This window comes from Maniola hyperantus, chromosome Z, assembly GCF_902806685.2.
Source record: "Maniola hyperantus chromosome Z, iAphHyp1.2, whole genome shotgun sequence".
Classification (NCBI taxonomy): domain Eukaryota; kingdom Metazoa; phylum Arthropoda; class Insecta; order Lepidoptera; family Nymphalidae; genus Maniola; species Maniola hyperantus.
Window position 1 is genome coordinate 15,011,943 of NC_048564.1, and position 15,909 is coordinate 15,027,851.

The window sequence follows — 15,909 nt, forward strand, 5'->3', positions numbered from 1 at the left end:
GTGTGCGTTACTTGTAGGTACACGGCCATAGGTTCTAACATAATATTTATATAAGTAAGTAATTTTAGGGTTGTGAGAACAAGTTTTTTTTTGTTTTTTTTTTCAAAAGAATATTAGCCAGGTTCAACTATGCGTTAAGCTTGTGCTAGGAGTAGGTACGACAATAGTGTTCGAACCAGCGATCTTTCCGATTTCAGTCTGCTCCTTCGTTGAGCTATTGAGGCTTTAATTGAATCGGTCATTTCAAAAACCGCATTACTTTTTGTGATGTGAACGCTTCCTCAAAGGTAAACTGTGGAATCAACTGTAATTTTAATCTAGTAGGAACACCGCCAAAGGTGGCGGTTACAATATTGTAATGTGGCCAACAAATTCCTGAAAGGCTGGCAACGCATTGGCGGTTTCTCGGGCACTGCAAAGATTCAAAGTCACCTGCTCATTTGCTCGCTATTTTTAGTTAAAAAAATCTGTGTGAAGTCATGTAAGTATGAACTCCAAATACTATATTCGGCTCAAAAATGCCCTTCGAAATTCGATTACCTATTTTTGTATCAAACAGTTTTTTTAATTAAAAAAATCTAATAAAACTTGTGGTTTTGAATTTTAAATGTCCGATACAATTTTATAAACGTGTCGTTCTACAAAACACTTTAGTCCATTCATCAGCATTCAGCATAATAATATAGTAGCGACTAGTGTCACTATATTAGAATCTGTTTCAATGAAAACATACAACAAGCAGAGAAAAAATGTATAAATAAAATCAGATTAATACAGATTTGACTATTTTGGTGTATTAAAGCTACATCATAGATTTCCGCAAAGTGACGCTTGCTTCCAATCCAACTACGGAGATATTTTTATTCAACTGTCGGCAACCCTAAATATCATATAAGTCAGCTGGCTGGCACGCGGGCGGGTCGAATAACACCATTGTAATTCAAGTAGGGCTGTGACAAATGTAGGAGCATGCATATTTAGGGTTCCGTATCAAGGAAACATGGAAAACAAGGAATTCTTGTGGTTTCGTTCAGTCCGTATGTCCATCTGTCTGCGTGTCACAGCCATTTTGAAAATAAGCTGTAAGTTATCGCCGCTTTCTGTTTTGGTATGGGGTTTTTATTTTTATTTTATTGTAAAGGCACACAAAACAGGTTGTCACTATACAATAGTCTAAATACGAAAACAATAGATTAGGATCTAAGCAATAACTCCTAATAAGTGTATGTACTGTACACAAAATTACTTAAATAAATATATTATTATGCATTAAACAAGGTAACATAGAATTTATAAAATGTTGGCATAAAAAATTTACAATAATTTTTATGTAATATTTTCATTAAAAAACAATAATTTTAAAATATTATATAAAGTGGTTTAGGTACATAATTATAAATATTTAAATGGTAGACAAATGAGTAGGTATATGTATACCTAAGTTACATAACTCGTATACGAAAACGAACAATAATTATGAAAATAATAAAAAACTTCCAAGATACATAATACTTAAAGTCATGAAGATCCAAAAAGTTAACTTCACTAAACGTAGCATATAAGCATAGCTACAGAACTCTACACGAGTGTTCCGTCTCGCACTTGATCAGTTTTAACCGTGCCATTGAGAGCCCGAACTTGGGCTTATCGTTCTCTGATTACATTTCGCTTACTGGTGAAAAATGCTATGTAGGTACCTATGGCATTCAAAAATACCGGAAGGCATCGACAAAGTCAGCATCTGTACATACCTACATGGCCGAAACTTCACGGACACGTACCTACGAAGTGATTAGCCTCCTCGTTTCTAATTCGAATCGCTAGAATATGGAACGCCCTTCCGGTATCCGTTTTCCCCTTTACCTTTAATATAGGTAGGTAAGTAATCATCATCATCATCATGATCAACCCATCGCCGGCTCACTACAGAGTACGGGTCTCCTCTCAGAGTGAGAAGGGTTTGGCCATAGTCTACCACGCTGGCCATGTGCGGATCGGTGGACTTCACACACCGTTGAGAACATTATGGAGATCTCTCAGGCATGCAGGTTTTCTCACGATATTTTCCTTTACCGTTAAAGCAAGTGATATTTAATTAATTAAAACGCACATAACTCCGAAAAGTTAGAGGTGCATGCCCGGGATCGAATCCCCGACCTCCGATTAGAAGGCGGACGTCCTAGCCACTAGGCTATCACAGCTTCACAGAGGTAAGTAATAAGTATCTTCAATTCAAGTCATAAGGGTGACTAGGTATCTTCTAAGGAAGCGCGCTCCATCTTAGGCTGCATCATCACTAATTGTCAGCATGTCTAGTCTGTAAATTAAAAAAAAATCGAAAAGACGCTCTATTGAGCTGACAAAGTCAAAAGGAAGGATTACGATCTAAGCAGTCAGGACCTAGGTATATATGCAGGCGCAAGACCGTGGCGTGTGGATGTGGAAGCCCCTACAAGAGCTACCTGTCTATGTCCAGCAGTAGACGTCTAACGATTGATAATAATAGAAGTATATAGTACCTACCTACCTACAGAAAAATAATCATCGACATAAATGACAAGATATGGTCAAGCGAACAAAAATTTTCACGGTTATGGAACCAAATAAATCAGCGCCACCTCTTAGATACTAATCAACGACCCGTTTGACCACTTAGTCGGTGCCATTTTGTTTGTTCAATAGCCCTGTCCATACGAAGTAACATATAAGTCAATGTAAATAATATGGATTACAGAACCTTATCATGTCCATAATTATTATGAAGTTTCAATATTTTGAAGCCTTCAGCATTTATTGTACATCTGCCGGGTATCAAATGACTTCCATTTGCCTCGGGGGTTGTTTTTTCAGATATACCTCTCATCGCTGTAAAGAGATATTGATGTATTTTATACACAATTTTCAACAATAATATATTTAATTACTGAAGGTACCGCAAAAATTTTACCTTTAAAAATTATTTTTTCTTTTAACCGTAAAGTTTTTGACGACCTCCCTGGCGCAGTGGTGAGCGCTGTGGTCTTAATAGTAGGAGGTCCCGGGTTCAATTCCTGGCAGGGGTTTGGAATTTTATAATTTCTAAATTTCTGGTCTGGTCTGGTGGGAGGCTTCGGCCGTGGCTAGTTACCACCCTACCGGCAAAGCCGTGCCGCCAAGCGATTTAGCGTTCCGGTACGATGCCGTGTAGAAACCAAAGGGGTATGGGTTTAATAAAAACTGCCATACCCCTTCCAGGTTAGCCCGCTATCATCTTAGACCGCATCATCACTTACCACCAGGTGAGATTGCAGTCAAGGGCTAACTTGTATCTGAATAAAAAAAAAAAAAAACGTAAGTAAATTCTTTATATTATACCGCGCGGTAACAAATGCTGAGCGTACGAAAGAAAATACTATTAGCGATTCAAAAAAATAATTATTAGCACAATTATAACATACAGTAGAAACCTACTTACCGTTTTATTTGATCGGGGTCATGTAACATTTTCCGAAATGCAAAGGTGTGCATGTTTCACGTAAAATAAAATATGTTTTTAGGTCGCTGTCCGCAATATTTCAAGGGCAATCTTATGGACGCGCTTCATGCTTGTGGCGAACAACGAACAACAAGTTTACTTAGTTCCTGGCAGTTAAACAGTGGCGTCCGACCTACGATGCAAGTGCGAACTCGCGCAGGTATTGACCCACGCGCTCGTGTTCTATATACTGTGTAAGGCATTCCGAACCAGTGATAGATGCATTTGACGATTCAAAAGTACTTAAAAAGTATTTTTATTTACGAACTAGCTGTTGCCCGCGACTTCATACGCGTGGATTTAGGTTTTTGAAAATCCTGTGGGAACTCATAAATTTTCCGGGATAAAAAGTAGCCTATGTCCTTCCCCGGGTTGCAAGCTCTCTGTACCAAATTTCGTGAAAATCGGTTGAACGCTTGAGCCGTGAAAAGCTAGCAGACAGACAGACAGACAGAAAGACATACTTTCGCATTTATAATATTAGTATGGATGTAGCACTCACACTAATGCAGATGGAGAACACGGGGTGCGGTATATTGCGCGGGCTAGTGTGTTCCGTACGGGTGTTTGCGTATGCTTGCCAACGCTTGTCGTTCGATCCCATTGGCTGCAAGCCAAATCATAGCCAAACACTGCGTATAAAAAATACTCTGTTTTGTTTGCCGATGTTTGCTGTATGTTGTTTGCCACAAGCATGAAGCGGCTCCTTTAAATAATGAACATACACAAAGACGTATCAAAAAGTCAGGAATTTTAAAGCTATATACAAAACTAGCAGAATATTTGTACGCTGATTTCTGTGCATCAAATTTGTTACATTTTTTCCTAGGCTAGACTACTCAAAAGCCCTAAACATATTTTTATGGAACTACCAATAGAATCATACAAATAAATTACATTATTCAAATCCTAGATGCTTACTACTAAGTTATTATATAATTCAAATCATAGGCATGCAAATTTAGACAGATAAGTCGTGCGTAAGAACTTAGTACTAACAGATTATGAAAGAAACACAAAAGTAAAAGTAAGAAAAAGAACAAACAAATTCTGCTACTAACTACTACTAGAATGCCCCTAACAGAAATTAGCATGTCGGTGACGCATGCTTGAAGTTGTTATCCATCCCAAAGTCGCCCAAAGCACCTAAAGAAGTTTTTACTTCAAAAGCCATTTTGAAAATCTATCTGGGAGATGTTGAAGTCGCTATTTTAGACCTATTATGTCCCGTGGTCACTGTGTGGTCAGAATCAAAATATGTTTTACTAGCTGATGCCCGCGACCTCGTCCGAATTAAGTTTTCAAAAATCCCGTGGGAACTCTTTGATTTTCCGGGATAAAAAGTAGCCTATGTCACTCTCCAGGTCTTTATATATACCCATGCAAAAACACTAAAAATTGAAAAATAATTTAATTTTTTACCGAATATATTATGTATACAAGAGTTAATATAGTTCCATAATAATATTTTTGGTGCCGGTGCCAATTAGCTTTAGCTGCGCGAATCGTCTAGACTTCATATTTTTATGAGACTCCACAATGGCACCTCATTGGCACCGACCCCAAAAAATATTATTATGGAACTATATTAACTCTTGTATACATAATATATTCGGTAATAAATTAAATTATTTCACAATTTTTAGTGGCCCCATGGAATTATGCTATGACTGGTTAAAAATCTACTGTTTACTAAGCTATTACACTGATCGCGAGCAATTTACTCTTATCCGTTGAAGAGTTCCAGTATCTATCTTCGAAGATGTTCATCAGATCTTCACCAAATTTAAATGGGACCAACTTTGAAGTATACCCTTTCAAACAAAAAAAGAATTTTCAAAATCGGTCCAGGCGTCTTCGAGTAATCGGGGAACATACATAAAAAATAAAAATAAAAAAATAAAAAGATTACGACGAATTGAGAACCTCCTCCTTTTTTTGAAGTCGGTTAAAAAACCACGTCAATCCGTTGCACCGTTGCGACGTGATGGAAGGACAAACCAATAAATCAACAAACAAACACATTTTCGCATTAAATTTATAATAAGGGTACTTACTGATTTCGAAAACTGTATCTTTGTTTTTGTTATCTCTTTCCTGATATGTAGGAAGACGAGGAACAAATGGAAGCATTATTTTGCTAAGTAAGAATTCTTCAACCGGTTTCTTGTATCATTACTTATGACACCTACTTTCCACAGGTGTGTTCGCAACAAAAAAGGAATTCAGCAGTATTGTCGCGAATGTATCAATGACAAAAAGGGCGGCCGCTACGGTGCAGTATCGACGACCTCCCAGTTGGACTTATAACTAGGAGGTCGTCGTATGAATACTTGGCATTCATTTCAAAATTCAAAATTGGTCATTTGGAAATTTATAATTTTGACTAGCTTATGGGGTCCCAAGGTGCTGGAATGGCGACCTCGCACCGGAAGACGCAGCGTTGGAAGACCACCTCTAGGTGGACGGACGACATCAGACGAGTCGCGGGGAGCCGCTGGATCCAGGCGGCGCGCCGCGCAAGACCGTGGCGTGTGGAAGTCCCTACGAGAGACCTATGTCCATCAGTGGACGTCTATTGGTTGATGATGATGATGATGAGTAGCTTATGCTCGCGACTTCATCCGCGTGAACTACACGAATTTCAACCCCCTATTTCACCCCCTTAGGGGTTGAATTCTCAAAAATCCTTTCTTAGCTGATGCCTACGTCATAATAGCTATCTGCACGCCAAATTTTATCCAGATCCGTCCAGTAGTTTGAGCTGTGCGTTGATAGATCAGTTAGTCAGTCAAAGGTGACCTTTTCCTTTTATATATTTAGAGTATCTCTAGTTTTCTCTGTTGGGGAGCCATCTCCACGCAAACTACTGGGATGATCAAGCTGAAATTTGGCATACAGATAGCTATTTATGACATAGACATCCGCTAGGAAAGAATTTTTGAAAATTCAACCAGTAATTGGGTAAAATAGGGGTTTGAAGTTTGTGAAGTCCCCAAGCGGGCATAAGTTAGTAGATATAATATTATAATTCGTAATCAAGGACTCGGATTTTGTTAAAATAAATAAATATCTTAGATTAAGGAATTGTAAATAGGCTTGCTTGACTGCAATCACATCAAAGCCCTTTCATATGATACCCCACTTGATATAGCTATCTTACTTCGAAAATTGAAAATACTAATTATTAGTTCATGACCACTTGATTTAATTTTTTTTTGTGATGTAACTACAAATACATGGTTTTCAGATTTTTTCCCTAATGTCAGCTATAAGACCTACCTACATGCCAAATTTCATGATTCTAGGTCAACGGGAAGTACCCTGTAGGTTTCTTGACAGAAGCCTCAATAGCTCAACCGGTAAAGGAGTGGACTGAAAACCAAAAGGTCGACGGTTCAAATCCCGCCCGTTGCACTATTGTTGTACCTACTCCTAGCACAAGCCTGACGCTTAGTTGGAGAGGAAAGGGGAATATTAGTCATTTAACATGGCTAATATTCTTTAAAAATAGTGATCCTATAAGGGTTCCGTTTTTCCTTTTGAGGTACGGAACCCTAAAAATAGGTTAAATAGTTCTTTAGTACTCTCTGAAATATATTATCTTGTAGAACAACGACATTTGTCGTCGTTAAAAGAAATAGGAGGTACATAATTATGAAAATGTGAAACAGGTGTAATTTTCGTGTCCGCAAAGTCTGAGGTGGCCGTGCACGTGGCACGCGGCGTTCGTGCAAGTGCGCGGTTCGTGGGTGGCCCTCTAGCACATTTTTACACACGTATTCAAGTCCTCCGCTTGTTCAGCTAGTGGCTACGAAACGAGCATTTAGGAATAGCGGACGCTTGCCCTGCCATCTAGATCCATACTTTTTGAATAGGTATCATAAATGCAAAGGTGTGTCTTTTTTTAAATAATAAAATGGCAAGCAAACGAGCGAGCGGATCACCTGATGTTAAGTGATTATCGCCGCCCATGAATATTTGCAGTAACAGAGGAACCACCAATGCGTTGCCGGCCTTTCAGGAATTTGTTGGTCCGCCCCTTGAATAACCCCATGTTGTAATCTAGTGGGAACACCGCCGGAAGGGAGTTGATTCCACAGTTTGCATGTGCGTGGAAAAAAGGATCTGGCACAACGGGTGGTCGAAGTGTCTGTCTGCTAGCTTTTCACGTCCTATCCGTTTAACTGATTTTGACGAAATTTGATACAAAGATATCTTGCATCCCGGGGAAGGATAGGCTACTTTTATCTCGGAAAATCAAAGAGGGATTTTTAAAAACCGAAATGTACACGGATGAAATCGCAGCCATCGCCTAGTAAATATATAAGTACTGATACCCGGGAGTTCGTTCCCGTGGATTTAGATGTTTAAATACCATGGGAAGTCTTTGATTTTCTGTGATAAAACGTAGCCTATTTCACTCTCCAGTTTTTTAACTATACCCATGTAAAAAATCACGTCCATCCGTTGCTGCGTTGCGACATGAGGACAAACATGATTTTTATTTATTTTTAACATGAACGTTACGCTGTAGGAAGGTGAATAATGACGACACAATCCGTAAATTAAGTAATTAAAAAAAAAACATAAAAATAGAGTAATTTCTGCGGGAAAATATTTTTTACGGTAAAAAATTGAAAAATATTTTTCGTTTACGCCTTGAGACGTCATTAATCGCTTTCCGTAAAGCGTGACGTTAATAATTAATTATTTTAAAAATGAACATAATCTTTTTTTTTATTTTAATTAGGTATTCTCTTTAATAATGAATTCTAGCCCCATAAACTACTGCTATACAAAAAATCACGTCATTCTATTACTACAGTCCAAGACCCATTGAAGTTCAAGTTCAATTACAAATCAATTACAAAAACAAATTCTACTCAGGACTGGCCCTTATCCGCTATTTCAGGAGCCCAAGTCTACACTCCATCCAAAAATCGATCTTATTTAACAGTTATTTAAAGTAAAACGTTCAAAAATTGCTTATCAAGGTTTCTGCCGCAGCTTGTTCCAAGTAGCCACCGCTCTACAATGGACCTATTTCACGAGCCAGTTGGCTTTGTTGCCATTTTTAATTGCTGCTTATGAAGTTAAGATCAAAATCGAGATCAATTTTTAGGGTTCCGTACCTCAAAAGGAAAAAGGAAGCCTTATAGGATCACGCTTTAGTTTTAAGTTCGCGTAAAAAATATCACCACTATATCTTACGAAACCAACAACCGACCATCAAAAATTGTATTTTATTATCTATTTTGAATAAATTATTTGATTTGATTTGATTTGATTCACTTTGTTGTCAGGTCTGTCTGTTATGTCTGTCAAGAAACCTATAGGGTACTTCCCGTTGACCTAAAATCATGTAATTTGGCAGGTAGGGTAGGTCTTAAAACACAAGTAAAGGAGAAAATTCGAAAACCGTGAATTTGTGCTTATGTTACAAAAAAAGAATTGCAATTTTTTTGTATGATGGTACGGAATCCTTCGTGTTTGACTTCCGATTCGTATATTTGACGGGCTTTTGGTAAACTTTAACTACTGGCTCTTTTAATCGAAAGAATCGATGGAAATTGAATATCTACTCTTACAAAATTATGTATGTACAATCGTAAAATTAAGATTGTAATTATGTAGGTATTTACAATTGTAAAATCAAAATTGTAATCCCATTTTTTAAATGTATTGTGGTCCGGTTTTGAACACTATAAATCTTTAAGACTACACTATACCTAAGCGTCCATTGATTTTCTTGAAATTTCCTAGATGACAGAATCCATATCCATCCATACTAATATTATAAATGCGAAAGTGTGTCTGTCTGTCTGTCTGCTAGCTTTTCACGGTCCAACAGGTTAACCGATTTTGATGAAATTTGGTAAAGAGATAACTTGCATCCCGTGAAAGGACATAGGCTATTTTTTATCCCGGAAAATTAAGGAGTTCCCACGGGATTTCCAAAAACCTAAATCCACACGAACGAAGTCGCGAGCATCATCTAGTAGGCTATAAATTAAACAAAGCGGACGAATTCGCGGGAAAAAGCTTGTTGTCTATAGAAAATAATCCCACCCGTGCGAAGACGGCTTTATATAAATAAAATAAAGCTAAGCACACACTAGACACTTAATAATAGCGACGCCCAGGTAATGCCGATGCCAAAACATTTCACTCTACGATGTGAGAATGTAAATATACTGACAAGTTATTAGTAGTGAAGTGTCTCCTGCTATAAACCGTGATAGCTTAGTGGTTAGAATGCGTAATATTTACCACTAGATGATGCCCGCAACTTCGTCCGCCTGGATTTAGGTTTTTAAAAATCCCGTGGAACCTCCTTGATTTTCCGGGATAGCCTATGTCCTTCCCCGGGATGCAAGCTATCTCTATTAAAATACCGGCCAAGTGCGAATCAGACTCGCGCACTGAGGGTTCCGTACTACAATCGTATTTTATCGACATTTTGCACGATAAATCAAAAACTACTTTACTAGATCTCGTTCAAACCAATTTTCAGTGGAAGTTTGCACTACTTACCAAGTTTCAACAGTATAGTTTTGGAAAAAAGTGGCTGTGACATACGGACGGAGAGACAAACAGACACACAGACATGACGATCCATAAGGGTTCCGTTTTTTGCCATTTGGCTACGGGACCCTAAAAAACAAGTCTACAATAAACGTCTTTCAGAATTTTCCGAACTTTCAACTGAAATTCTCAAACTCGTTTCAAGATTGTGGGCTCGAAAACGGCCATTAATTACGTAGTTATTTTCGTTTAATCCCATGCCCACGACTCACTCTCGCTTCGTCACCGTGTCCAAGTTACTATATTTTTCATACTAATTTATAAGGCGGCTAAATTGAGACGATACACGCATATTCGAGCAGTTTATCGAGTGGTTAAACTTGGGTAAAATTTAAAAAAAAATTATGTCCATAACCTTAGTATATTAGGTTAAGACCGGGAGCTGCAGCAAAAATGACTCAAATATAGTTCTCAATCCAGGTGGGGACACCCGCATACTGCAGGTGTGCGGGGAGTCCTCCCCCTCATAACCCGATTGCCATCTCGACCTGTCGTGTACTATTGATATGCCTCTCTTATCGAGTTGAATTCAAAAGTCAAAAGTCAAAGAGAGACCCTGGGGCCATGGAGTTGTAATGCTATTTTTTTACAAGAGGTTTCACCGCGGTTAATAGCCTCATCTGGTGACGGAAAGACTGGCTCAATTTTTGCGTAACGGATAAGCCTGGCTCTCCAGCGCGGAAATGCAGCCAGTAATCTTGGCACCATTCCAGCGAGCGTGATTTGTACAATAATTAGATAAGGTTATCTTTAAGTTTTATTTAAAAAAAAATACTTACAAAAACTAATCATAAGAAAGCTCATAGTCACTCAACGGGAGATGGAGAGAGAGATGCTTGGAGTTTCTCTACGTGATCAAATCAGAAATGAGGAGATCCGTAGGAGAACTAGAGTAACCGACATAGCTCAACGGGTTGCGAAGCTGAAGTGGCAATGGGCAGGGCACATAGTTCGTACAACCGATAGACGTTGGGTTCTCAAGGTGCTGGAATGGCGACCTCCCACCGGAAGACTCAGTGTTGGAAGACCCCCCACTAGGTGGACGGACGACATCAGACGAGTCGCAGGGAGCCGCTGGATTCAGGCGCCGTAAGACAGTGGCGTGTGGAAGTCCCTACAAGAGACCTATGTCCAACAGTGGACGTCTATTGGTTGATGATGATGATGACTTATAAAAAAAGTCGGAGAACTCTGCTGCTTGACCATGAACGAGGAGATGTTTAGAAAACTGACTGCTGACCTTAAGTTATGGAGAAGTATAATGAAGAAACAGATATATTATGATGGAACACTAAAATATTATACAAACTGCAAATCTATGTTTGGGATCGCCCCCTGACGACGCGTCGATATACGATGTCGAGACACGTGCTTACGATATTTTTCTAATGTTAATATTAAATCGAATCTGAGGATGGCCAATAAATACACAACGATATCTATTTTTGAATACGTGGGATGCTTTCTCTCTTGAATGAACAAGTCGACCCTCCTCGTAATATGCTTGTAAAATACTGCCCAAGGTAAAGGCGGCTAGCGGATAGTACCACCACAGCCACGACAGTCATGAAACTTTTTACATAACCTCAAAGCTTCATCTCTCAAAATGTAGGCTATGAAACGACTACAGTCCGTTCACTGTAACTTTTCCCCTGCCGTCACTGTTGGCACCATTGCTTTGTTTGCTTTATTCCTTAGAGCTTAGGGTTTATTATTGTGTGATTTGCAATGGTGCCAACATAACGTCAGGGGAAAAGTTATAGTGAACGGACTGTAGGTGTGTGTGTGACATGGGCCATAGTGACAGCGCGGTAAGGAGTATTATAATGGGCTTTGAATATTCTGGCCTACCTAAAAGTCAGCCATTTTACTTTTTTCCAAAATAGCGGCCGCGCATAAAACCAGTATTAATCAATAGCTGGCATCAATGCTAGCAAGTATTGTATGAGACTGAATCTTTCAAAGCGTCACGTTTCCGAGATATAAGTTATCAAAATGTAGTCATCAGTGCAGATGTCTATGGCCATACAGTACAACTTTGATAGTTTATATCTTGGAAACGTGACACTTTGCAAGATTATGTCTCGTACAATACTTGTTTGTATAGATGCCAGCTATTGATTAATGGGTTAAAATGGTGGATATGTTAGTAGTAGGTACTCCATACTAAAATATTTAAACCCCTTTTTAAATATTTGATTTCACGTCACCCCTTAGTGCTCAAACACCGACTTCCTAATATATGACAGATGTCGATTCAAGATTTTTCTTACTTTTCACTTATTCGAATGCGTTGAAATTTTACAGACACGTGTAGTTTGGATCGCACGTTGCAACTCTCTGAATTAAAATCGAACACCACGGCGAACATAGGGATAAAGAGTACAGATTCGTGTGATTATCGTGGATTAGAGAATCGCCCGCATCTCATCGCTCGCACCACGCACTTTCGCTTTTTGACAGAGTCAGCTATATCGATCTGATTTGTTCGCAACAGCTGCCCATGCACCTATTAACCACTGATACATGTTTGTCAGCCGGCTATTAGCAGGAAAGAGATACAATTCCAAACTCATCCACATCGGAGCGAGATCGATTCATTTTCTCCGATTCACGGGCGATATTTATTCGTTGCATCGTGACACTCCAGAAAAATTCCCGTCCCGAAAAATTCGTATTACTTTAGGTTCTGTACGCACTGTATCCGATCCGAATCTGGAAATTCTCGATCCAAAGTACCCATAATTATACCTTTCGATTTTGCCAGCGAACGCGGCGGGCTATAAGGCTCTTTTCGCACTGCACCCGATCCGAATCCAATCTTCTCTAAAGTAGCCGTAGTACTATTTGTATGAGGGTATCCGAATTACTATTAATATATAGGTGGATCTAAATGTCATTTTACAAAGCGAAAAATATCTCCAATTCGGAGCATTGTTTATTATTCATCGAATTAACCACAATATTGTTATATGAACACTGGCAAACTGTGTCCGATCTGAATTCTAGCCGTTGTGGGTCAAAAAATTATGCAAGCAACATCTATCAAAAGGAGGCAGTGTAAAATTGACATCCAGATTTGATCCAAGTTTTATAAATATATTATAGAATAAAGCTCCGGATTGGAAATAATCTCGGCTTTGGAAAATGAAATTCGGATCTAGTACGAATCCTTTCATACAAATAGTACTACGTCTACTTCGGATCCAGAATTCTCGGATTCGGATGAGATGCAGTGCGAAAAGAGCCTTATAGCCCGCCGTGTTCGCTGGCAGGCCATTTCTCTCGCATCTATATAAAGAAAATATTGGTCAAGGAGTATGAGTTATGTATACCTACAATGTTTATGTTTTTTTATTTGATGACTAGCTGACCCGGCCACATTCGGACGGAAATCCGGTAACTAGTCAAATCAGTATCTTTTTATCAAACGTCAAAACATGCGCTTAGTATGCGAGCTTCTATGGAATACTGGCATGTGACGGCACAATGATTCCACGTGCTTTTCTGGTTTAATCAATAATGTAAAATGGTTATTACAATTAAAACTAACAAATGACGTGAATTTTACGTATTTTAGCAACCCTTTATTAAAATAAATAATAAATAAAATATCGTTTACTGTTCGAAAAAAGTATTGGTTTAGTAATCACTGAGATATAATATATTTTTGACATAGGAAATAGCCAATTCTGAAAACGCGTTTATAGGTAGGCAGTTGAAATCATGGGAAAGCACAAATAATAAAAATTTCAAAATGGTCGCTACGAAAAAAAGTGTTATTTGTTATACGATCATACGGGACCCTTCTTGTGCGAATCCGACTCGTACTCGACCGATTTTTATTATCTAGGTACATAATCTTCGATTGTGTAATACTTAATAAAATGCTTTTTTCAGGAGCATAGATACTTTAAAGTTTAAATAGCTTTTTTACACTTGTGTCAAGGCAGATCTAAAATTGATGGTGGAATTTTATAAAAGACTACACTCGATCGAACATAAATAAAATATTTTAAAATAATAACGGTCATAAAAAGTCGTCAACAGTGACTATAAATAGGGCAATGGACACGTGTCAGTATCACAGAAATATACAAACCTAGCATGATCGCGACTTCGTTCACGTAGACTTTACAAATTTCAAACCCCTATTTTACCCCCTTAGGGGTCGGATTTTCAAAAATCTTTTCTTAGCGAATGTCTACGTCATAATAGCTATCTACATGCCAAATTTCAGCCCGACCCATCCAGTGGTTTGAGTTATACGTTGACAGATCAGTCAGTCACCTTTGCCTTTTATTTTAGACTAGCTGCCCCGGCGAACTTTCGTACCGCCTAGCAGTTGATTCTTTTTCAGGAAATTTTTCTCTCCGTAAGAACCATCCTCGTACTTCAAGGAATATTATAAAAAAAGAATTAGCTAAATCGGTTCAGCTGTTCTCGAGATTTGCGATGAGCAACACATTTAGTGATTAATTTTTATATTATAGAGAATTTAGATAAACTTCACGATAGTTTAAATGCTAAAGTAACCAGGATCTTTTTACCAGGAGCTGTCAATACACGCGGTGTCAACCCACGAGCTGCTCAAGCCCAAAGAGGAGCCCACCTACAGCTTGGCGTCCTCTACCCTATGCTCTATCAACCTGCCTCATACAGGTAAGTGAATATTATCACTTCTTAGGGAGGTCGTTCACTCATCCGTGATTTTACGGATCCGTCAAAAAATACGAATCGAATGTACGTATTTGCATGACGGCCATTGAATCACGGATACGGACCGAATACGGATGAGTGCACAAACGCCCTTAGGGAAAAAGTCCACCAGGATGGCGGGGTCGTGCCGCATTGCAACGCAAAAATCCACCTGAATGATTTTATGACGACCTCCCTGGCGCAGTGGTAAGCGCTGTTGTCTTAATAGTGGGAGGTCCCAGGTTCGATTCCTGGCAGGGATTTGGAATTTTATAATTTATAAATTTCTGGTCTGGTCTGGTGGAAGGCTTCGGCCGTGGCTAGTTACCACCCTACCGGCAAAGCCGTGCCGCCAAGCGATTTAGCGTTCCGGTACGATACCGTGTAGAAACCAAAGGGGCATGGGTTTATTAAAAACTGCCATACCTATTACCTACCCCTTCCAGTTTAGCCCGCTTCCCTCTTAGATTGCATTATCATTTACCACCAGGTGAAATTGCAGTCAAGGGCTAACTTGTATCTGAAAAAAAAATGAAACTATCGATCCGCCCCAGCTTCGCACGGGTAGCTTATTACAATTTTCATAGGGATCTTTAATTGTTTTGTAAATAAAAAATAGCCTTTGTTACTCAGAAATAATGTAGCTTTCTATTGGCGAAAGAACTCCATTTAGCTATGTTTGTCCGTGGAGTCAGTAGGTATAAATGCGATTTTCCACTTCTGATTCTATTTCGTAGGGAGCATTCATTACTGTAGGGAGATCTCAGTACAGTGCCCCATTGCCCCGGGATGGTAACTCTAAACTGATCAATTAGTTACGACAAACGAAGAAGGGCACCCCGGGCAACATAATCCATACCTGCGAATACTTAGTTTCTCTTTTTTTTAAGTTTCATCCATACTAATATTTTAAATGCGAAAGTGTGCCTGTCTGTCTGTTTGTCCCTCTGTCTGTCTAGTAGCTTTTCACGGCCCAACAGTTTAACCGATTTTGATGAAATTTGGTACGGAGTAAGCTTACATCCCGTGGAAGGACATAGGCAACTTTTTATTATGGAAGATTAAAGTGTTCTCACGGGATTTTTAAAGACCTAAATCCACGCGGATGA

General features: G+C 38.9%; 1 protein-coding gene across 3 annotated transcripts in view; it reads left to right on the forward strand.

Annotated features, from left to right (window-relative positions):
* Window positions 1–15,909, forward strand: part of LOC117995355 (forkhead box protein L2-like) — a 65,792-nt gene that overhangs the window by 14,320 nt on the left and 35,563 nt on the right. For 2 of the 3 annotated variants that reach the window (XM_069508697.1, XM_069508698.1), the window contains exon 3: window positions 14,656–14,764. In XM_069508697.1, coding sequence (XP_069364798.1) covers window positions 14,656–14,764 — 109 coding nt within the window. Of the gene's footprint in view, window positions 1–11,635; window positions 11,711–14,655; window positions 14,765–15,909 lie in introns of those variants that run through there. The other variant, XM_034983367.2, reaches the window with a different exon arrangement.